Raw genomic sequence first — 23,947 nt, forward strand, 5'->3', positions numbered from 1 at the left:
AAATCATTGAAGTATTCTTTAATTACAGTAAAATGATAAAAAAAGTGAGTCATTTTCTAGTAAGATACTTTTACTCAAGTAACCCTTTAAAGGTACTTTATACAAGACTGCCAGGTCCTAGCATTACTGCTTAGCTTAAAGGGTTTATAGGCCTCATTATGGCAGCCACACAGACACAGGTGCTGTTTGATCAAAACTCTTGTTAGGATTACGTGGGTGTGGTCAAACTGTTGACTGACAGCTTCCCTCTCCTGTTAGTTTTGTCACACCCGTTACAACAGGGTAACTTGTCGACCGATTGTGATTGTGACTGGTCATTAGGAGTTTTGTGTGTCCACATGTTTCTAACCTGAGCAGGTTTAATGCATCAGAGTCATTGGAAACACCTGTGTGTGTGTGTGTGGGGGGGGTGAGTATACAGCCTCACAGTGACCAGCATGACACTGATTCTGAATCAATCCTGTCCTCTACTGCTCTGTTTAGTTGCTTTCAAACATATTAATCTGCCTTTCATTTCTTTTTTTTTGGCATAGTTACTACACATTTGGATCAACACTTCACTTCAAACGCTCTGTTGAAGTCTTTGTGCTTCCTGGTTTTAATGTGAGCCAATAAAGAGCTTAAGTGAAATGTGAGTATTTGCCCTGACTGCTGATGGGCTTCCTTTCACATACTTTTGAATCACCTTTCATTTCTTCTTTGCCTTAAGTTCTACACATTTGAACCACATGGTATTGAACCATTTCTATGCTGACCTTTAGAGCTGACCCCTGGTTTAGAAGCGACGAACCCTCACATCACCATGTGGTCAACGCTAAGCCATTTTTAATGGAGCGACTGACTCTTCACAGCTCAAAAACATGATAAGGTTAAAAGTAAATATAGACATTTCAACAAAATTGTGTTTGTTTTTAATCTAGTAGTAGTTGATTTAAAAGTTGATATTTTAAGAGCGTGTTTTGGAACTCACTGAATCTTTTACTTTTCCACTTAGGAGAAGATAACTGAGATTAAACTGAAAACAAATCATGAACTGTGGATGAAAGTTCCAGAACAGCTGGTAAATAAACTCTGTAGTGACAGTGAGATTTTGGGTTTTCTGATATTATGAAAAAGGACTTATACAGCAGCTGCTCCCACAAATTCCCCTCAACCTATTTCCTCAAAAAACAATGTATAGTATTATTCAGCTTGACCACAACATTATTGATTAGTGTTGTACTTTTGGGCTGAAAATTAAAAATGCATGCACACTTGCATCCTCCAAATAATGAGTATCTGTTCTTCCAGACAGGTGGACGCACCCAGAGAGAGAAAGAGACAGGATGACTGGACCCATGAAAAATGTGCGCTCTCTGTGCTGTTCCCCACTCCGCTCCGGAGAAAGCTGCCCAGCTGCATTCCTCACCATGATTTCCTATTGTTGATACGCTACAGAGACGCCCTGATCCTGAATGATTGTCATGCCTGTGGATGCCACATGCAAGTACCTGCAGTATGTATGGAGCCATGGTTATTGTTTCTTTATCATGAACACTATGACATTTTTTTTGGCAGCATTATGTAATTGAATTCCTCACTGGTCCAGAGGCTGTTAGGCACTTCTGCACTGTTGACTGAACACACAGAGCGTCCGGGTTTGTCGCGTCAGCCTGAGCCCTATCTGAGGGTTAATTTGGCTTTTTTTGTTTGGACGTGTGGTTGTATGACGTAGAGATACAACCACACTTGGTCACTGTCACCTGTCAAAACGTATCCCTGCTGAAGTCTTAGACATCTTAAGAATATGTTAATCTCACTGTTTTTGGAGCTGGTATTTGCGTCACTTGTGTAAACCACTCACTCCCCATCCCAAAGGCCATAAGAAAATCAGCAATTTTGCATCACTGCACAGAGGAGATCTTAAATCAACTGCTGCCTCTGTCAGGAAGTTAAACTATGTTGTTTTGTGACTTTAGTGTTTGGAATTCTTCATTCGAATTTAGTTCGAATTTAGTTCACCGATTTGCATTTAGCTTTGTATTACTGGAATAGGCTAGTATTTTTGAAAAATTGTGCTTCTCAACCTCAGTTTCCCCTGAGTCAAGAAATATCCTAATTCTTTTTTTTGTTACGTGCCCACCACTGACACTTGTGACACCTCATTCACAGAATGTAAACAGTGTCCACCATCTTTGTGATTGTGTTCTTACTGGACAAACCTCAGTACTGAGCTGAGGTTACCAAGGCCAGAGGGAAAACATTTTAATCCTCCTATTATGGTTTTTCCTAAAATCACTTTTCATTGTGCTTTATTGATTGTCTGTGAATGCACACATGCAGCCACAAATCTAAAATTCCTTTGCAAAGTATCTTCCTTGTTGATGTTCTGAAGTGTGAACTCGAGTGTTAACACTTAACATCGCAGTCATTTTTGTGACATTACACTTCTGAGATCAGTGTAAATCATAATTGTTAAATGTGTATTTTTTACGTTGTCAATTTTGACCTCGACAGCAGAGGATGCACAAAAAGACAATTAAAGAGAAAAGAAGACTGATTTTCAGTGGTGGAAGGTAATGAATTACACTTACTTGTGTTACTATAATTGAGCAGGCTTTTATGTACTTTAAAGTCATTTTTTAGAATAAGTAATTTTACTTTTATTGAAGTATGTTTTTTTGGAAGTGCTGTATTTCACTACATTTTAAATCACATCCATTTGTGAGTAAAAACAAAAATGTTGCCCTAAATTAAAGAAAATAAAAGTAAATAAACACACTGGAAACTTTGGCAGGGAATGATGAGGACAGGTGAATGATGATGAGGTGAGGTGTATGGTGAGGAACGGTGAGGACAGGTGAACGATGAGGACAGGTCAACAATGAGCACAGGTGAATGACAAGGACAGATGTATGGTGAGGACAGGTGAATTGGCACTAATTGAAGTCCCTTGAGATAGTTAAAGCATTTGTGACCTTTGACCCATTTGACTGATACATTATGTGCTTACATATTTCATTTTGTCAGCACTGTAATTTGTAAAGGTTTGCCTTTTAATTAAAAACTATTTTGTTCATTGTCATTTTTGCACAACACAAGAAAGAACCCCAACCTTGTTATTAAAGTAACTTAGTAACTTGGGAAATCTGAGTTTAAAACAAGCTACTTTTTTACTGTAACTTGAGTACATTTTTAGACCAGTACTTTTACTTCAGTAAAATGTTATCAAAATGGTGGTTGAGAAGAATATTCCAGTACTCTTTCCACCTCTGATTTTAATAATTGGTTTTTATATTGTACAAAACCTTCAAGATGCTTAAATATGATCTTATAACAATACCCTGTGTGTATTTACTCTTTGTATATGTTAAAACTTGTGTTTTGTGTTACGGTTGTGCAGGAATTGAATTGTCCTTCCAACCCCATATTGACCTGTGCATCCATGTTCATGGAAGAGCCCCGGCTCTTGTGCTCCCTCACAGAGATGAGAGAGTGTTTGGAGGCTCAGGTGAAAAGGAAGGGCTGGACCAGAGGTGGGAGAAAGGGAGAGTGCCAGGAACAGGTCGGTCCAGTCTGCAAGGTGGTGGATTTCTGGGCGGTGACACACGGGCTAACCTGTCTGGGAGGAGCTGCTGGTGCTCAACACTGTGCTGACGTGAGCATGTGTATGTTTGAGTGAGTTTGAGGAACCAGAGGGAGACGAGAGGCAGAGTAGCAGCCACAGGGAGAAGAGAAGAGGACAGAGACGCAGAAGGAGTAAGAGACAGAGAGAGATTTCTGTGGGATCTCTGCTTGGGCCCCCCATCCCCCCCACACAACCTCCAGGATGTTTAAGAAAAAGGAGACCAATGACAGTACGAAGCTCAGCAAGTGAGTGTTTATGTCCCAGAGCATTTTATCAGTGTATGTATGTGTGTGTGTGAGGTGACACTATCCTGGTCATGTTCTCCCTCCTTCTGTTCTTATAGAGCTCAGAACTGTGTCATGTTTCTTATGTGTGGCCTTGTCCTCTTTCTGTTTGTGTGTGTTTTGTCTGCCTTCTTGTTATTTAGCAGCTTGTCAGGGGTAAAAAATTAAAATTTAAATACAAGTTTGCAGATGGAATTCTTCACTGATTTCAGGTGCTGGGGTTAATCGGGGTTAAAACACGGAGAAAGTGTAAGATTACTGAGATGTTTGCCGACCTGTTGACACAGCCTGAGGTCAGGTTTACCTTGCAAACATGAGGTCTGACATTGTGCTTCAGCACAGCAGAGGGTAGTAGTGAAGTTGTGTATAAAAATGCTCCAAAAACTAAACCTACATTGAGGCTTTAGGCGTCTAACAAGACATTCTCACTTATATGAGAGATAATATCTGTCCCATGAAGTCTGTGACTGGAGATAATCAGACACACTCTCGTGTTCTGCCAGAATTAAAGGGCCACTTCCAACCTCGCTGCCAAGTGCCATGTCTGAAATGTCTTCCATATCGTCTTTATTCAACATAAGGCGATAAAGCCAACGTGCAGCAAAATGTGTGAAGGAGAAGAAGAAATCTCCAGAGCTGGAAAAAACTGATCTCTGAGGGGTGTGGACAATCATGGCTTTCCCCTGATCTGCCAAAACTCATTGATTGATAGTTTTATTTTCTTGGTCTCAGTGACATGGTTTCACAGGAAGGTGTTTTCACCTTGCTCCTGCCCTTGCTGTGGTGTCTGCTGAGGTGTGATGAGGGCTGGGCAGCAGCTTTCTTTCTCTTCTGTGTGGGTGTTGGTTTCAAACAGGTGTGACACATGCCCCTCTTTACATATGGCTTTCCAGAAATTTCCATCGCCTGAGACGTCAGTCGTGTAAAATTTGGCAACAGCCAATGAATATTATCGTTATTAACTAATCTCTTGGTCAGTTTTTCAAGTTAGTGGTCCGTTTCTTTCAAGTTGGGAAAATCCAGAGGTGATGATTTCAGGTTTCTTGAGTTGTCCAGCAGCAGTCAAAAACACAAAGATATTCCACTTAAATGTGTTTAAGATTAAAACTGTAAATGGTAGGATGATTTAAGGGATTAATGGATTATGAAAACCGCCACCAACTAATGTTCCTTTACATTAAGATTAAGGTTGCAAGTGAATTTATACTTTGTTCTGATTGTTTGATTGAAGGTCAAGTTCTCTCCTCTTGTTAGTCACGGTCTGGAGACACACCTGCAGTCACATGACCACACACCTTTATTATATTGTCTGTCACGATCAGGACACGCAAGGATATGAATTACAAGAACTCTCATGTTCCATGTCAGCAAAATGCTCATGATCACTGGTGCACACGTAAAACTCATCAGTTGTGGAGCAGATGAGAGTTTTGTGGTCGTCTCATAATTCAATGGGAGTAAATTTCACAATGCAAACAGTGAGCTGGGAGGAAATGTGAGACCGTATCAAGGAAGGAGTGTTCTTGGTTAAACGTTCTGCGATCTTGCAACTTCAATAAGAAGGAAAAAAAAAAAATTGGACGACAAGCCCTTCTCAATTATGTAGGTTATCCAGTTATCGGCTCAGCCATCAGTGTTGAACTTTTGATGCCATATATATATATATATATATATGTTGTTGGTGAAACTACACAAAGAAAAAGCAGCTCTTGCACTGTTACACAAAGGTGGTTATTGAATGAACCATGACAGTTAAATTAACTGCACATCCAACATCTCTCACCCTACAACCTCGAAACAGCACATGCCTGATGCAAAAACCACACAATCAGTGATCTGTGGGCGTGGCCTGTCATTCAACTTCCTGAGGCAAAACAGATTGCACTGATTTGATGGAGACCTCTTTAGTCTCTTTAATCTCCTATTCCTGTCCTGCAGCATAAAGATGTAATGCAACCACCTTTAAAAACGAAACACTCCTCGATTACGATCCCTTTTTTAATCAAGACAAACATAATACGACATGAGGACATGTTGGAAAATGTTACAATGTAATCAAATAAATTATGTATACAGACATTTTATAAAACTCATCAAAGTTACATACTTTCATATCATATGGTTTCACTCAGTTAATCCCCAGCACAGAGCAACGGAAATGATTATGTTTCTCTTCACAACTGACAATGGTGAGGAGGAAATTCTTGTGTGTACTATGTGTGTTTGTGTATGTGAGTGTGCGTGCGTGTGCACATACCTGTCTCTCCTGCTGAGTGAGCAGGCAGAGGAAAGCCATTGTCAGAGCAGTGGCAGAACCAGATCAGCTCAAACCTCCTTGAGTCCGTGCAGGAGGAGCGAAAAACACGTTTCCACATTCCCCTGTCACTCCGTCACCATGGCGTGAAATGGTTTTGAGGGTTGTTGTAAATCTACATTATACACGACACCTGCTTGTCTTCTCCTCAGTGAGAGATGTCTTTGTTCTCTGAGGGAACTTTGGTATGTGGGCTAATTAACCAGTGACATCCGCATTATTCCCGAGGCTTTAAGTGTATATGAATTAATGAAGCGGTTGTGCAATCGCTCAACTGTGTAAACTATCAGAGGGAGGAGAGGATTTGGAAGGGCCTTGTCGTGTTTTAAATGTGTATAATACGAAGTCTATGTGAAATGTGTGTTTTTAAAAGGGAAATACACCCCTCATATTTCTAGCTTTCCCAGCTGGTGTGAAACTGATTTTAAAGGATAATTGCTGCATGTAGGCAAGATGCTACTTAAAATAATTTACATATTGAGTAATTTGTCACTGCTGGAGATGAAAAAGCAACATGCAGTTGAATTAATGTGGGTATTAATACAATACACCTTTGTCAGCGAGAGCTTCCATAAGAAAGGAAAAGCTGCTGAATATTGTATTTATGTGTAAAAGAGGAGCTGCCGATGTGCCACAAACCTTTCAAATTCATTTAAGTCTCATACTTTCTCATGCGTTTGCAAAAAAAAAAGTATAATTAATCACTACTTCATGCTGTTAATCACATTAATACCATTCGACTCCATCGTCACAAAGAGACCTCTTGTTTAAGTTCATGGGGCGTAGTTTCGTCTTGCGGTGCCAGTTTGACTTTTCTCAGGTTAAACACAGAGTGATATCGACAGAGAGCAGCACAGAGGGAGTGACAGGCATGCCGGAATTCTTAACATTTCAGAAACGCTGTGGGTGGGGCTCAGTGAAACAACACATCCTCACGCTGACCCTCACGCCACACACACCAGCCGCCACAGTGAGACAGTTTGTCAAGTTTCCGGATCTTGATAAAAATCAGTCTGATAATACAGGAGTGAGAAGAACGCATTTATTTATTTATTTTACGGTGTGAAAATTGTCCAAAAAAATGTGATGCCGAAACAGCATGACAGCATGTGTGCACTCCTGGGTTCATGTACAAAGTGTGTATTAAAACACACACATTTGATGTCTTTCTGCTCTTAGAAATCCCGGAATTAATCCCGGGTTTAGTAAGACAAAGGTTCCTTCTTTTTTTTTGCCAACACAAACTTTTATGTCTTCAAAAGTAAAAAATAAAACTGTAAAGCTTAGGTTAAGGAATTGACCCTGGTGGTTGTCTGAAACATGAGTGAGGTAGTAAGATACCGAAATGAATGTTGAAGAGAATAAGTTGGAACATGGAAGTTGTCCTTTGGCATGGAGTCAGTCTGACATTGGCAGAAGTTGCACATGGGAGCTTTAAGGAATCTGTTTGTTGTGCTCGTGATTTAAATCATCTTTAGTATTTCAGTCTTTTAAAGAATGATGGGATGAACATACGTCAATGTTGGGAAATCACAGCCACTTCCACGGTCAAGTGCTGGTGCTCAGGTGTGGAGGGTCTGAGAATGAGGCAGAAAACTGAATCCATAATTTCTAATGTCATATAACCGTCTGACTAATACTTTTCGATCTGTCACATTTATAGATCCTTCACTTGGTGGGTGTTGAAAATTAGCAGTAGCTGTGTTACATTATGTCTGATATTTCGCCTTCTCCTCACACTTTCAGGAGCCAGACGAGTAACCTGGCTCTTCTGATAGCTCAGATGCAAGAAAATGCCGACCGGGTGGAGAAAGACATCCTCCGGGCAGAAGAGCTGCTGGCTGTGGTGAGAGCAAGCAGACCAGAATAACCCAGAATAACAAACACACACACTATTGTGCAAATGATGCCATAACTGACACCGACTGCAGCCTCGACTTAAATTTCTATTCTCATCTGTTTTCTTCTTACACCAGGACGCAGAAAATGACAAGAAGGAGATGCCGTATCAGCATCAGACTGAGATCTCAGACAAACTGGGCGATGCCGAGGGTCTGCTGAGGGATCTGTTCTTGGATGTTGACAGAGCCAAGAAGCTCAAACACCCGCAAGTCAAAGAGATAGAGGACGAGTCAGTATAATTCATTCATCTTCACAAATCAAAGTCTTCACCTCAAGCTAATGTTGCAGCTCAACGTTCTTGCTTTTTTACATATATACACACACATTATATATATATATATTTCTGTCTAATCTGAACAAACAGAGCAGCAGCAGGTGTGTGACTGAATGCAAATACTGTACATGACAAAGGATTATGAGTTTTTGACATTTGGATACAATCTCTGCTATTGTTTAAAGAAAATCAAGATAGAATTTCAAGGTAAAGCAGATTTATTTGGAAAGCGAGGGATGGGACCATACCACTTTTTTTGTGTCTACACAAACTCGAGCATCCACCGATACTGATATCATTCTGATAAAGTCATTTTAGACCGTTTATGAACTATGAGCTGTTAACAACACATTTATGCGGAGACATTTCAAAGTCATAATTCTTCAACTGTGTAACTTCCCAAAAGAAGAAATAAAATGCTTTTGCTGATTTGTATTTACATTTTACATTTATAATATAGGATTTTTGGATGTTTCGGAGTTGACATTTTTATCTGTCTGATATCTGATCTAGTGATTTTGACCAGTATCAGACCTATACTGACCAATACCAATCCCAATCCCTAATTTTAACAGCAAAATTATAATTATAATAATAAAAATTATTTTTTCCAAAATTAAAGGTGTTTGTGATCCCAAAAGCAGCGGAAGACTATATAAAGAAGTAAAAGTTTAACCAAAAGCTTTTTGATCCTTGTTTCTCTGTCGACTCCAGTGTCATCCACCTCCATGAACGCTGGCTGAAGGACTGTGCCTTCTACCGAGACATCTTTGAACAGATTGACGACGTGTCACTGATGCCCAGAATCGATTGGGGACCTGTTTTCAGCCAGAAGCAAGTAAGTGAGCAGTTTGAATGTTTTTTCTTTTCAACATCAACATTCTCTGTTACTGCCGTCCTGGCAATAACAGTGATAAGCGCCATATGAAGTACAGTAAATATCCGAAATCAGTTTCCTTTGTGACACAAAGCTCCACCGTCGTCCAAGGTCTATTAAGAATGCATGGTCAGACACTGTAGTTTTCCAGAAAACAGCCTCCAACAAACTCACTATACTCCTGTTTTTATGTCATTCGAACATTTTCTTCAGTCTCACCATCGGATATACACATGTACATGATTCAAAGCAATAACTATATAACAAAAATGAAAGTAAAGCAAGATTAGTGTGTGCCATCAGTGTATTCATACCCATATGATCCAGTCTACGCTCTCATTTTCAAATTGACTCGAGTATATATGCTGTATTTCTAGAGATTCAGGTACAGATAAGATGAAAACACAATAGAAAAAAAGCAGCATACTTCCTTAAACGGTGTGAGCTCAGGTGAACTGACTCTGATGCTGTCATGTTCCTGTGGCGTCTTGCAGAAACAGCTGAACGTGGAGGAGTTCGGGCCCTCGATGGAGGAGCTGGAGAAGCAGATTGCGACTCACAACATCCTGCACAAACAGATCGAGGCCTACAACGCACAGCTCAACACCAGTTCTGCCGGCAGCAAGGTGAACCAACACCAGTGTTTACATGACACATCAACGTCACGCGTGTCTTCCGTGTGCACTGACCGCGGCTGTTGACCGCCACTGCTCACTTTGAAAAACAGTTTGCAGCAGCCTCTAACTGTGTTTTTATTCCATTACTATTTCAGGACAACTACCTGGCCCTAAAGAAAGAATACAACAATTTACTGGTGAGTTGAGCTGTTCACACGTACTCACTTTATCAGTTTTATGATGATTTCATTATCCCAGTAACATCCCTAAATAATGAACAACTATGTGACACTTTACATTACAATATACTAACAGCATGGTAATATTATGGTAATAAGCTTGTAATATGATGGTAATGTTGTGTTAATGCATCTTATTTCTAATGCAAGGAGATAATACTACAGTAATACCATGTTGTTCCAAAATAATATCATCTGTCACACCTTCACATGAAAATGTTCATGAATCTAAATTGAAAAATACTATATTGTGTGTGTGTGTGTGTGTGTGTACATATATATATATATAGACATTTATTACTAGCTACCACTTGGCAATTACTAATAAATAAGAAATAAAATGGAATTACCATAATATGTAAATAAAACTAGTTTTAAGCATTTTTTTTTGTCATTTTCTCCACCTGAAGTTCACCTGGTTGAGTCATTCTTATTTGTCAAATGCAGAAGAAAAATAAAATAGTGCACATTGTACAGTAGCCCAGGTTATTGCAATTTACAACTATGCCTTTATATGACTCTGTTTGGCCTAAACATGTTTTTATTTATTAATAATTGCTTGTCCTTGAACACGCAGCTGTACTCTCTCTTTGTCTTTCGACAGCTTTCCATAATCTCCGACTTTTAGCCAACAAGTGTCTTCTTCACTCCATTACCCTCATGGAATGTGTGCACATCCTTTGTTTGATATCACTTTCCGCTCTTGTCGACAGGAATTACTTCCATCACAAATGAATCACAAAAGGGCAGCCAAAATATCTCAAGTAGTTACAGAGACATAACGATTTCAGATTTAAAAAAGTTAAAAAGGCAGAAGTTAAAGGAGAGTAAATAAAAGAGAGAAATAATAAAGTAAAGTGTAGAAGCATACAGGCTCTACCAACAAGATCCTGTATCCGAACCCCTCAAAAAGGCAAATATAATTTAATTCCATCTGGAAATGACTGCACTTCCAGAACTTGTCAAGTCTTACTTGTTGTTTTTCCATCTTTTCCCAGGACAAATCCAAGTGGCGCCACCACTACCTGAACAGCCTCCGTGAATACATGCACGGCTGCAACAAAGAACTGGGTTTCCTGAAAGAAGAGCAGGATAAGATCAAGAAACAGGACTGGAGTGACCGCATGGTGGATCCACCTGATGTCCGCAGGCAATATGAGGTCAGGACTCATGGGTTGTCAGAGCAGTGAGAGATAAAACGTCCTGAAAGATAACATGTAGTATAATATAAGCCTAAACAATAAAATGGTGAGGCTTACACTGAAAAACAAAAATGATTTGATGTCAATCAGAACTTCAAGAACAACAGTCTCCTGTCCCACGAGACCGAGGTGAACAAACTCCAGGATGAAGGAGACAGACTCATTGAGCTGAAGCATCCTGCCAGTGCCACAATACAGGTACGTGTCACCACCGTGAAGCCAAATCTTTCAAACTTTTATCAGTGTTTCGAGTCGTGTTTTAAATGTTGCTCCAACCCACTGATGACTGTAACTCTTTAACGGACACAGACTCAAAGAGATGCCGTGCGAAGTGAGTGGCAGAAATTCCTGAACCTCTGCATTTGTCAAGAGACGCATCTGGATAATGTGGAGGAATATAAAAAGGTAAGTACAGAATATACACAATAATTCACAGCTTGTGACACAAGAATGTTCCAAGTCTTCACTGAGAGAGAAAATTCTAATCCTCAGCCAACTTTAGATTTTAATTACTCACATATTCTTATAAGCAGAGCTGCTGTACAGTATTAACAGCCATAACGTACAATGAGACACAAACTAGGCGCCTTTCAAGGTTCCTTCACTAGATACCAAGGCGCCAGGCATTTGGACCGGATCCACTATCTCAAGTCTTACTATATGTATCAGACCTGGCACGCTGCTCACCAGAATCTGCGATGTCAGCCATTGTCTGAGTTCTCCTCGGATCTGAGCTGTCTTCAATAAAATCTTTCAACTTAACTCACCACTGACCCCAGAGGTTCCATCATTGGTCATCTCACCTGATGATCAAAAATCCCCATAACATTTACCGTGCACTGAATACATCTCTGTGTCGATTGACATGTTCAGGTTTAATGCAAATGTTGTCGTTTTTCTGTTTTCTAGTACCAAATGGACACAGACCAACTGTCGGAGACACTGACCAAACTCAACAACAGCCTGGACCCCAAGACCGTCAGCAAGAAGACCACCTCGGAGACACTGTTGCAGCTCGAGGTACAGGAAAACTGCGAGTCACCCTTGTTTTAAGATCGAGCGGGTCAGGAGAGAAAGAGAAGAAAAGGGAAACCAGAGAAGACAGATAATAGGAGGAGAAAATAATTGACCTTTATAAATATTTTAAACATTCATATCTTAAAGTTGAAAAACTGTCAGAGACAAATACATTATATAGAATCACCAGAGTTGAAGTTTGACCTACAGTATTGTGGAGCAAACTTTGATGAAGATAACATCTGCCAATCTTAAGATGTGCATTTCTGAGGTTCCATTTGTCCATTTCCAACCTCCTCAGGGGGAGGAGAAGGCTGTGCAGAACTCTGAACAGCTACTGGCTGACCTGAGGAGACGCAGCACCACCATTCCCCCTCTGAAACAACGACGCATCACCCCCAACAGGCCCGTCACCGTGGAGTCCCTGTGCGACTGGGAGACAGACAGGGTAGAGTTCTGTCAGACATTCATTGAACAAAGAAAGAAAGACACACATACAGTATCAGTCAGTGATGGCTCTTGTCTGGACGTATGTTTTATGTGTTGTCATAATTATATTTTCAGGATTCTCTGTCACGAGGCGAGAAGTTAACCCTGAAATCAAACTCGGATGAAAACTGGAACTTCATCTCCACTAATGGAGCAACGAAAACCTTTCCAGGAGTTTGTTTCCAGATCCCACCGCCTGACCCTGATGCCATTGACAAGGTGGATCTGTAAGTGATGCAAAGCTCTAATTTTAGGCAAATGAGGCAAACACTTAAAAAACAAAACATGCCATTTATACAGTTTGTGTTTCTTCCTCTGTCCCTCTGTGCTGTTAACGCATCAGTTTGGGTGGTGAACTGGGAGACATCAAGAAAAGAAGAGCCGCTCTGTCGGCGTCCCTGAAGAATAACAAAGCAGATGTTTCCAGGTCCCTACAATCAGGTCATTTTCTATTGATTAAATATTCAACTCTCCTTCTTCTTTGGTGTTTTCCAGCAGCTACAGCATTGCTGCCCCCTGCTTCTCTTTCCTTCGCACACCATGAAGATTGCATCACCACATTCCGGTCAATTCAACTTCCCTGTTCTTTTATTTAGCTCCAGTGTCCTCTGCCCCAGTGGACCCTGCAGCCAGAGCCCTGTCCCAACAGCTGGACAAGCTGGACAATGACCTGACTAGCACTGAGCAGAACATGCTGAGCCGCCTGCGAACTCCACTGAGCCACAGTGACCCAGCTGGAGACCTGGCCAAAAGACTGAGGGAGCAGGAGGTGAGAGGAATAAACCTACCACTGACTGTTTGAACACATCATTTATTTGAGCTGAGGCTGTTAATGTTAATGATCATTAGATATTGTTCTGTAGACACTAGACGTGTCAGCTCTTTACTACAAATGTGCTTCATGTTAAGTACTGTAGCTGTATCCAGCAACACAACACAAACATTCAAAACCAGAAGGTATGTTGGAAGCCGCCACTAGAGGGCAACAACGCTGATGGTTGCATTAAGAACCCCATTTGAATGGAAGTCTCTGCATAAATGAGCCTAGTTCTCACTTGATTTGTAACTAAACTAATAGAATGAATATAGAATCCCATAGAACATTATGTTGATTTTGTAAATGAAGTTCCAATTTAGAGGAAAAGTGATGGTAAAGTATGATAGTGTGATTGACAGCACATATTGTCCAATAGGTACCTGGTTGCAGATGATCTATGCATGTGTGCTATTTCTGAAATTACTGATGTCGATGTGAAAAAAATGCTTCTGAGAAGACAATAGACCCATACGTGCCTCTTTAGAGTTTGCTCAACGTGAGATGATTGGATGAAAACCCTATATATATTAATTAAATTACAGCAAGCTGCCAATACCCTGAAGACTCTGGCACAACAGAAGCAGGCAGCGCAGGCCGAGCTGCAGCCACTGCTGTCCAAAGATGGTACTTCCTCTGCACTGCCTCTCCAATTCAACACTGCCAACAACAAGCACGATAGCATTGCTGCGCTCGCTGACCTGTACACCAAGAAGTAAACAGTCTATATTTTATTTGGGGAGTTGCATATATTACAAAACAAAAACATAACACTTCTCATTTTCTTGGAGGTGTAGTGCTCTACACAATCTCAATCTTATCATTTTTTTCTTTGTCACACTCAGAGCACAAGCATCTCTCAATCTGGAGAGACAGCTTCAGAAGGTGGATGGTCTTGTTTCTGGATTTGAGAAGAACCTAAGTGAAGATGGCCCAATCCCTGATCAGCCGAACGCAATTCAAAACAGTATCAGGGACATTCAGGTGAGGTCATCGTCATTCCCACTTTTCTCACCCCTACCAAATAAAAAGCAGTTGGCTTCTTGACAGCGTCAGTTTAGAGTTGACGTATGCTCTGCATCTGTGTCTCCTTTACTGTGTTCAGTACCAGCGCAAGTCTGTGACAGCAGCTCAGGACGACATGAAGAAGCTGAGTCAGGATCTGGAGAGCACAGAGCAGCTGTGCAGCTCTCTGCAGCAGGGCTACCAAGAATACTGCCCAGACATCCAGCGCCAGAGAACACAAGCCAAGCAGCTGCAGACCCGCTACACAAACGTTGCCAACCAGCTGAAGGAGAGGTGAGTCCAATCACTTCAGTTTCTACAAAAACTCAGAATACAGTGAGGATTATTTTCACACTCGTTTTAAAGGTTCTTTTTAATCTGATCGTTGTTTTGTTTTGGCAAAATCAGGATAGGTTTGTCATCAGCTTTTTGAAACAGCAGGTACTTCTTTTTTATGTACTACAATGCTAGTCTCGAATATATTGCGTTCATTTTAAATATTTTTAATGTTTGTTTCAAAGGAAGTTATTTTTGCAAACAAAATGTAAGAGATAGAGTGTGTTAAATGGTTGTGTTGTTGTACGTTGCAGCTGAATACCCCTCACTTCACCTTTCCCTTCCAAGTGTGTTGGAGAAACTATGTAACCTTCAGTTAGTATCAAAAGTCAAAACATGTTTGCCCGTTGTGGGCTGTTGTAAAAACATGGTGATCCAAAATGCTTTAGTAGAGCTGGCTCAGCTCTCGATATAAATATTAAAGGCTACAACAACAATTCATATCACATCGATTGTAGGCAATTGTACACTTACAAAACAGTAACTAACTTTAACTATGATTATTTTGTCTTTAAAACCTAGAAGACTTCATGTTGACCTCCACTTACTTCTGTTACTATATACAAGCATTGTACACCATCTTTCTATACTGCTCCACCTGTTTCCTTCACATGCTCAGTGTAAAATAAACCACAACAGTCATTTGGATAACCAACACTGCCACAAACATAATTGGTCTACAAACTCCAAACATACAAGAAGAGAACAGCAAGGCCATCACACGCATTGCACATGCAGCATCACAGGACACCACACACACACACACACACACACACACACACACACACTCAATCATCATTTCCAACTCCTAGCAGAAGCCTAATACCTTTACCAATCTCCACTTTAAACAAAATAAAGCCATATATGCAATGTCTGTTGTATGTATTTCGGCTGTGATTTTTCAAAGTGAGACATGCAAATGTACGGAAACTGTGAAAACGAATTTCCCAAAGGGGACAATAAACTACCTAAGTAACTAAGTAACTGACTAACAATAAATGAATTATTTAAAAATGTGCGCTAACCATTAGACATTTGACTTGTACAAAGGTATCATAATGCAGTGTTTTCACGATGCTAACTCAAAAAAACATTTTACATCAGAGAAAACATCTTACAAGAAGCTGCAACCAAGAACCAGGAGTTCCAGGCCACATCCAAGTCTCTCAACTCCTTCCTGAACACCCTGCCGACAAACCAGATAAACTACACCGATGATCTATCTCAGGTCACGGCAAAGCAGAGCTCCCAGGAGGTGAGACCATCTCCTGACCATACAAAATGTAGTGCATGGCACTTTATCTGCAGTTCCAGTAGAATGACTGTATATTAATATGTTATATCACAGCAATTAACATGTGTGAAAACATTAATGTCACTGCAGAGGGTAGTGGAGGACCTGAAGAGGAAGGGAGATGACATGGACAGACTCGCTGACGTGTCTCTGGACCTGCAGAACCTACTCGATGTAAGGCTCAAATGACACATGGCTTTTCTATTTAAAAAAAATCTGGAGACATACTTAAAATATACATTACCAACTGAATGAATGACCTAAGATGCTGTGATTAATTCTTCACATTCTTTGCAGGAGTATGATACAAATGTTGATAAATACAACGGTACACTTGAGGATTCTGGGGCCACTATTGCAAAGAAACCAAGAGTGCTCACACTTTCTGAAGCTGTTCAAAGAGAGGTAACTGTAGCAGTTTATTGAAACTATTATTTACATATATTAAATATATTTTGTGTGGTTGGTGTCTGATGGTTGTTTCTGTTGTTAGGAAAAGGATCTGGTGAATCTTTATGCCAAAGCAACAGCTGAAAACACCCAACGCCAAAAACAGATGGGCTTGGCCAAGAATATCATTTCACAAGTAAGACAATGAATAAATAGAAATATATAAATATAACTCTGTAATTTAGTTACTGTAATTTGAATCAATTATCATTAAATCATTTAATCAGGCAGCCTCATGCAAGAGAGACATAAAAAAAACAAAACAACAACACCACAAACAAAACCATGACAAGGATTTTTTTAAATACTAGAGTCTTGGAAAAACATCAAATAGAGGAGCTTTAAAAACTCTGTACCTGTAAACAGATTTTATGTGTACATGAGGATATCTAGGGTTAGAACGTCTCTGGATTGTGAAGAAAGAAAGTCCATCCAGCCCTCTGGCACAAGCAATGCACTGAGACATACATGGCTTAAACTGCTTAAATGTTGATGGGACAGTATGATGGTACATCTACTCATGGCTACAAAATAAATCTGTTTTCTTTCTGTTTTTCTATAGCAGAATGAGGAGAAAGTTCAAATGGTGGCTCATCAGCAAGTTCAGCTTGAAAACCAGCAAAAGACTGCTTTTGAGGTCAACACTTTGGTGAAAGAGCTAGAGGAAGAGAAGGACAGAACAATTCATGCTGAGACAGACCTAAGAACCTTTAAAGACAGGATGTTATCCCTGAAGAGTCGTAGAGGTGTAGAGCGCATTGAGGAGAAAGAGGTCCTGCAATACTATCGCGACCCAAAACTGGAGAGCGATTTGGCTGACCTGCAGAAAAAACTGCATGAAGAGTCTCTGAGACGTAGCACCACCCATACTGACGTTGAAGTGTTTAACAAGAAAATCATCACTCTTGAAGACACCATCAAAAACACTCCTCCCAAACTGGTGACCAAAGAGGTGACAGAGTTTGAGAGAGATCCTCAGTTGGACATGGAGGCCAGTAAACTGAGAGATGAATTATCAAGGTTGAGAGATGAACTTCGAGTGCGAGGTGGGGAAGAGATTCAGATGAAGACAGAAATTACTATTCTCCAACAGAAGCAGCCACCAATCAAACAGAGGGTGGTGAAGAAGGAAGTGTTGAGAGTAGAGCAGGACCCAGAGATGGTGAAAGCAGTGCGAGTGTTTGAGGTGGAACTTTCTAATGAGAATAACAAGATTAAGTCAATCAATGATGACATTTTCCAAACAAGGAGTCAGATCAATGCCCTTGAGCAAATTATTCCGAATATTCAGCCGAAGATCATCACTAAGGAAGTGCTACAGATTGAACAAGACCCTGAACTCATCACAGAATCAAAGAAGATTAGAACAGGCCTGGAGGATGAGAGGGTTACCAACACCACTTTGTCCACAGAATTAATGGAACTCCACAGCCGCTACAGAGAAGTTCAAGACTGGAAACCAAAAGTCGAGGTCAAGGAAATAGTTAATGAAATCTACAGGATAGATCCAAACACGGAAAAGGAGATAATGCGGCTGAGAAAAGATATACAAGGTACCAGTAAGCAGCGCTCTGATCTGGAGAGAGAGCTCATTGAGGTCACGACTGATGTGAATGTCCTTCGATCTCAGAAACCTAAGGTGGAGCTTAAGGAGGTTCTCCAAGAGGTAGTTAAGGAGGAGAGGAGCCCTGAAAATGAGAGAGAGATTCGGAGGCTAAATGATCAGGTGAGCCTTTTACACACCTCTTACAACTCTCTCCAGGACCGGGTGAGACTTCTCAGGAAAGAGAGGGATGAATGGAAGGCTGAGAAGTCCAAGATAGAAACCAGACTTGTCACCAGAGAACTCATCAAGTATGAACCTGATCCACTGTTGGAGAAAGAAGCTGACCGCTTGAGAAGAGATGTACGGGATGAAGCACAGCTGAGGCGCACCACTGAGGAGATGGTGTTTGATCTGCAAAACAGATACATCCAGCTGGAGAGACAGAGACCTGAGGAGAAAGTGGTAGTGAAGGAGGTTCTCCGTTTACAGAAGGACCCAAGGCAGATTATCGATCATGATCGACTCAGCAGAAGTCTGGATGATGAAGTAAAGAGTCGGCGTCAGCTGGACTTAGAGCTGCAGCAACTAAGAACAATGGTAGAAGACAAAGAGAGGATCCTCAGACAGAGTGATGAGCGCCAAAAAAGGATTCATGCTGAATCTGAACTCAGAGAGATTCGTCTGCGCATTACACAGCTGGAAAACGCTCCACCTCCTGTTGAGGAAAGTATAATTGTTGAAGAGGTGCTGAAGGTTGAGAGAGACCCAAAACTGGACAGGCTGACAAATACTGTTCGATCAGATATAGACAATGAAACCAGAGACATCCTGCGTTTCCAGAGAGAAATCCGGAACATCAATGTAAAGCTTGAGATCCTGCAAAGGGAAAAGTCTGGAGAGAAAACGGTATACAAAGAGATAGTCCGTGTTGAGAAAGACCAGGCTGTTGAAAGTGAAAGGGATCGCTTGAGGGAACAGGTGTCTCAGAATAGATTTGCCAGACAGGACGTGGAGGATGAAATCAGACGTATTAAGGATAAAATTAGCTTTCTCTCGAGCACCAAGTCGAGCACTTCAAGAGAAGAGAATACCCTGATTATGAACAGAGATGCCCTAGACCGGGAGAGGGACAACCTCACCAGGGAGCTCAGGACACTTGAGACCAAGAAACATGACATCAACCTGTCATACCAGCAGCAGACCCGATTGATGAGTGAGAGAACACAGATGAGCAGAAAGAAGAGCATTAAGATGGAGTCTGATGTACAGCGTCTGGAGAGGGAGATCCTGGATGAAAAAGACAAGATTCATCTTCGAGACAGCACCATTCGAGAGCTTTTGCTGACACTGCAGAATGACGAGCACACAGAGACAAGGACCAAAGAGACCAATGTGTCCACCAAAATCACCATTTTGGATCCAGAGACAGGCAAAGATATGTCTCCTTACGATGCTTACCTGCAGGGTCTAATTGACCGCAAACAGTACATCCATCTGCAGGAGCTGGAGTGTGACTGGGAGGAGACCACTTCCCTAGGACCTGATGGGGAGACATCAGTACTGCAGGATCGCAAGAGTGGCAAGCAGTATTCCATTGACAGGGCCATGAAGGAAGGGAGGCTGACAGAATACGATTTACAACAATACAAACAAGGAAAAATTCCCATCTCAGAGTTTGCCTTGCTAGTCGCAGGTGACAATAAAAAGCAGCTTGATTTTAATTCAGTCATCCCAAAGTCCATCACAACAGTGAAGTCAGCCCCTCTAGAGCTCTCCTCTGCTAAAGAAATCTACCCAGTTGCTGGAGTCATGGATACAAATACTGACACCTGCTTTACAATTCGCAGTGCCACCCTGCGTAAACTGATTGATCCGACCACTGCCCAGAGGCTCCTGGAGGCTCAAGCTGCAACTGGTGGAATCATTGACATCAACAGCAAAGAGAAATACACAGTTCACAAGGCAGCAACCAGAGGCCTAATTGAGGACAGCCAACTCCAGAGGCTACTCAATGCCCAGAAGGCTTTCGCTGGGATTGAGGACCCTGTTACCAGAGAGTGTTTGTCCCTTGGGGAGGCTGTTCAGAAGGGCTGGATGCCAAAAGATACTGCCATTCGTTACATGGAGGCACAGCACCTGACTGGAGGGCTGGTCGATCCCAACACTGGCCGCAGATTGAACATCATGGATGCCATTGGGTCAAAAATGATCGACAGCACAATGATGAGGGAGTTGCAGGCCGAAACAACCTACATTAAAGATCTTGTAGACCCAATCACCAAGGAGAAGATCAACTACAAACAAGCTCTGGATCGCTGTAAGACAGACCCAGCATCAGGCTTACCAATGCTGCCTGCCTCCTCCAAAGATTCTCGTTACACTCCAGCGTACAATTCTACGAGATATGCAAGATTTTAGATATGTTTACAACGTACTTGGAATTATCTAGTCTCTGTTGTTTTGTGGTAAAAATTAATACTTGATATGGAAAATACATATGAATCTCTACATTAATTATAATGAACATTTTGACTCAGGAAATGTCTTCTCCTGCTTCTATCTAGCTAATGTGATTGCTGCGGAGTTGCCTTTGTTTACCAAATGTATCTGACTTGGCCAATGTTTTGATCTAATTTAAAAACCGAATATAAATGCAGTTTATCTTTGATATTATTGTATTAGGGATTCTGGGACATGGTGCAATTCTATTTTCCAAGATTGATTTTATCCTGTATTATTCATGGGCTATTCTTGACTGTTCACTTTATACTCAGTCTTGTTTGATACTTTAAGAAACAAATATCAATAAAAAATAAATTATAATGGTAAAAGAGCCTTGATTCCTTCACTTTCTATACTGTGTCGTCTTATAAATAAAAAAACACATTTTACATGCTTTTACCTCAGCTTTCTGCACCTTCATGCAACTTAGGTTAGGTAGAAGAAGGAATACCAGATTTTATATAATATACACATTTTATAATGCAAAGTACAAACAGCAAAAAGACAACATTTTAAACTCTCATTAGTTGAAAGTGCTGAGTGGGAGAGTTTTGTATTAGTAGATCTCTATACAATTTTTAATCTATGTTAGTGAAGTAATTCTACATTGTTCAGTTTGGATCTGTTTAATGTGACTCATATGCCATACCTATTGTAACAGATTTGCAAAGTACTTTTGGAATGACATCAGATCACTTTCAACACAAATGTTTAAACTTTATAAAAGATCACTGAAAAGCTATTAGTATACAGTACTACTGAACACGTTGATCACACTAAAAATTAAATAAATCACAGATCCAGAATAACCTCTCAGTTCTTTATTTACCAAAAATTCTGTAAAAAAAAATAACTACAATAAAATATTTATTCTGAGTAAAATGCAGAAACATGTTATGGTCAGACATAGACCACATAAACCAGCAAAAGAAATCCAGTGTATTTTACACTGAACTAAACAGTTCATGGATCTCACTTAACAGCCTTCCAATGCACCTTGACAAAGCTTGATGAGAAATATGATGAGTGAACACTCTAATCAGGTTGCATCTGCAGGCTGTGCATCTTTAGCCTGCTTACACTCCCTCTCTCTGAAGAATCTTCTTTGCTCATTGATGGCTTTCTGTAAAAGGGCTATGTTTACACCATCAACACAGTTCATCAGACGGGCACGGATCATTACGCTGACGCCTGGAAGATAAGAAGATATAAATGAAGTTAGGCAGAAAGCAGAAAGTCCTTTAAGTATTTCAATGAGCCTCGTGACCGAGAGTCCATTAATGAAATTAAAATCTAGATAGAGGGAATGAAAAACGAGTATCTACATGTTATTTTGAAGATGTCGGGAGTGTGACAAGAGGTAGAGAGGAAGCAGTGTGATGTTTTTTTTTTGCATCATTTCCTCAGGTAAAATAATTATTTTTGTGTACAATGCTAAATGATATGTCCGGGTTCATTATATACCCTGTTTGATAAAGAAAATAAGAACAATAATTAAAGAATGTAGAGAATAGCTCAAACTACTTTGAGAAGAATTCCTATTTAACCCTTAGAACACAGAGCATTTCAGCTGCTTTTTTCCATCACTATGTTAAAACGTAAAGTAAATACAGAGGCTATAGGAAGTGCAATATAGTGTCTTATATCCTTTTTTTCAGCACAATCTACACAATTTGATGAAATTTTGTTTTCATTTTCACCAACTATATAAACACACCTGAGCAAAAAAGTACTGAAAATGTTTAAAATCGGATTGAATTTGTGAAATTTGCAAATACATCACAGTTCAAAGTTCGCTTGGCTCATTTTTATGAATAAAAATAAAAGAAAAACTTCTGCACAATTATTGCTACTTTATATCACTACTAAAAATGCGACATAAAATTATTCATAACTTTATGAATGATTTGTCTGAAAATGTTTGTTTGAAGATTGCAGTCACTTTCTGACTGAATTAACCGTCACTTCAAAAAAGTTTGAGGTGGAAAAACACACATGTGATTCTACCTGCCGTGAGCCCACACGGAAAAGACATTATTTACATATTTCTACCTACAGCATTTTAGTATTTGTCTAGTAAAGTGTAGTATTTGTCTACCTTTATTTACCTATATATTATATATTTGCCTGTGTCAATCAAAAGGGTTTGTCTTGTGAAAATGCCACACCACGTCACCTCCTCTGTACTTCTCCGAAACCCATCATAGTGAGATGAAAGACATGCATTTCTGGAATTGTTATTTTAATCATAATGGTGTAATACATAATCCCACATGCCTCCATCAACAATGGTAAGTAATAAGAGATCATAAAGTTTTTCCTCACCCTCAGCATTTTCTGTTTCACCCAGAACTATGTACTGGGCCCCAATTATTGGGTTAAAGGGCTCCACAAACAATGTGTGGACAACCACGTTGTGCTCTTTTGATGCATGCTGAGCTGACAGTGTAGCTCTGGACTCCTCAGACTGATAGCTGACAAGTCTGGAAAATGTAAAATATATTTACTTAGCAGGTACTTGCAATTCATACTTTTCTTATTAATGTGCATTTGCTATTGAAATCTTAAACTTGACAAACAGCAGAGGTGTTGGACGGAGTTTGGTGGCAGAAATGTCATATTAAGCCAATCAAAATCCATACGTAAGAGGAAAACCAACAGATTAAATGTTACTTAAGACCACAACGTACATAGTTAGGAATGGAATGAACATAGGGTAAATTAAAGCTAATAAATAATACATTCACTTTCGACTTGATTATGTACTCATCGCACAAAGATCATGTACCCTAATACTTACATTAAAGGATTCCACCAGACACAAAACAATCGTAATAAAATAAAAACATCTAAAAATATTTACACACAAATAACTGCACTGTTAAAAGACCTGTGCTGTCAACATTTACATAGAAAACCCACCGGCCAAATGTTCTCACTGATTCTCCTTCCTGGATGGATCCAGAGATTATTTCCCATGGAAAATGAAATACTGCAGCGGCAGGAAGCATAGTGTTAAAACAAACAAAAAAAGACTAAGCAAAACAAAACAAAACAATGAAAGAGTTGGACAACAACTACGATTTTGGGGAAAAGTGTGTGCTTCCGGGATACGTGTCACGTGACAAGTCAGTCTCCGGCTCCGCCCACCGCCGCACCAAGTCTGCGGCTGCGCAGG

At 40.3% G+C, this 23,947-nt stretch overlaps 2 protein-coding genes and 1 long non-coding RNA gene across 3 annotated transcripts; 2 read left to right on the forward strand and 1 right to left on the reverse strand.

The window, feature by feature from the left end:
* Positions 1-531: 531 nt before the first annotated feature.
* Positions 532-3,542, forward strand: LOC131466798 (uncharacterized). The gene is made up of 3 exons (XR_009241451.1): positions 532-631; positions 1,291-1,495; positions 3,383-3,542. It is a non-coding gene; the product is annotated as an uncharacterized LOC131466798 (long non-coding RNA).
* Positions 3,543-3,640: 98 nt separating this feature from the next.
* On the forward strand, positions 3,641-21,100 carry evpla (envoplakin a). The gene is made up of 22 exons (XM_058640243.1): positions 3,641-3,852; positions 7,952-8,051; positions 8,182-8,336; positions 9,096-9,219; positions 9,753-9,884; positions 10,031-10,072; positions 11,113-11,274; positions 11,407-11,514; positions 11,626-11,721; positions 12,226-12,336; positions 12,635-12,781; positions 12,898-13,049; positions 13,166-13,263; positions 13,419-13,591; positions 14,182-14,351; positions 14,482-14,620; positions 14,742-14,935; positions 16,082-16,232; positions 16,362-16,445; positions 16,569-16,676; positions 16,765-16,857; positions 17,284-21,100. The coding sequence occupies exons 1-22, from the start codon at positions 3,809-3,811 to the stop codon at positions 20,683-20,685; spliced, it is 5,985 nt and encodes a 1,994-aa protein (XP_058496226.1). The 5' UTR covers positions 3,641-3,808; the 3' UTR covers positions 20,686-21,100.
* A 475-nt stretch (positions 21,101-21,575) lies between these two features.
* On the reverse strand, positions 21,576-23,887 carry ten1 (TEN1 subunit of CST complex). Its single transcript, XM_058640244.1, has 3 exons — positions 23,692-23,887; positions 23,095-23,252; positions 21,576-21,960 (listed from the first exon to the last, which is right to left on the reverse strand). The coding sequence occupies exons 1-3, from the start codon at positions 23,778-23,780 to the stop codon at positions 21,809-21,811; spliced, it is 399 nt and encodes a 132-aa protein (XP_058496227.1). The 5' UTR covers positions 23,781-23,887; the 3' UTR covers positions 21,576-21,808.
* Between the last annotated feature and the right edge of the window lie 60 nt (positions 23,888-23,947).

Source organism: Solea solea, chromosome 10 (genome assembly GCF_958295425.1).
Source record: "Solea solea chromosome 10, fSolSol10.1, whole genome shotgun sequence".
NCBI lineage: Eukaryota > Metazoa > Chordata > Actinopteri > Pleuronectiformes > Soleidae > Solea > Solea solea.

Coding starts and splice junctions, on each gene's coding strand:
- evpla (XM_058640243.1), top strand. CDS start 3,809: ATGTTTAAGAAAAAGGAGACCAATGACAGTACGAAGCTCAGCAA. Junction 13,592..14,181: donor AAAGACTGAGGGAGCAGGAG/GTGAGAGGAATA, acceptor ATTAAATTACAG/CAAGCTGCCAATACCCTGAA. Junction 16,446..16,568: donor ACCTGCAGAACCTACTCGAT/GTAAGGCTCAAA, acceptor CATTCTTTGCAG/GAGTATGATACAAATGTTGA.
- ten1 (XM_058640244.1), bottom strand. CDS start 23,780: ATGCTTCCTGCCGCTGCAGTATTTCATTTTCCATGGGAAATAATCTCT. Junction 23,253..23,691: donor TCAGTGAGAACATTTGGCCG/GTGGGTTTTCTA, acceptor TACATTTTCCAG/ACTTGTCAGCTATCAGTCTG. Junction 21,961..23,094: donor TGAAACAGAAAATGCTGAGG/GTGAGGAAAAAC, acceptor CTTATCTTCCAG/GCGTCAGCGTAATGATCCGT.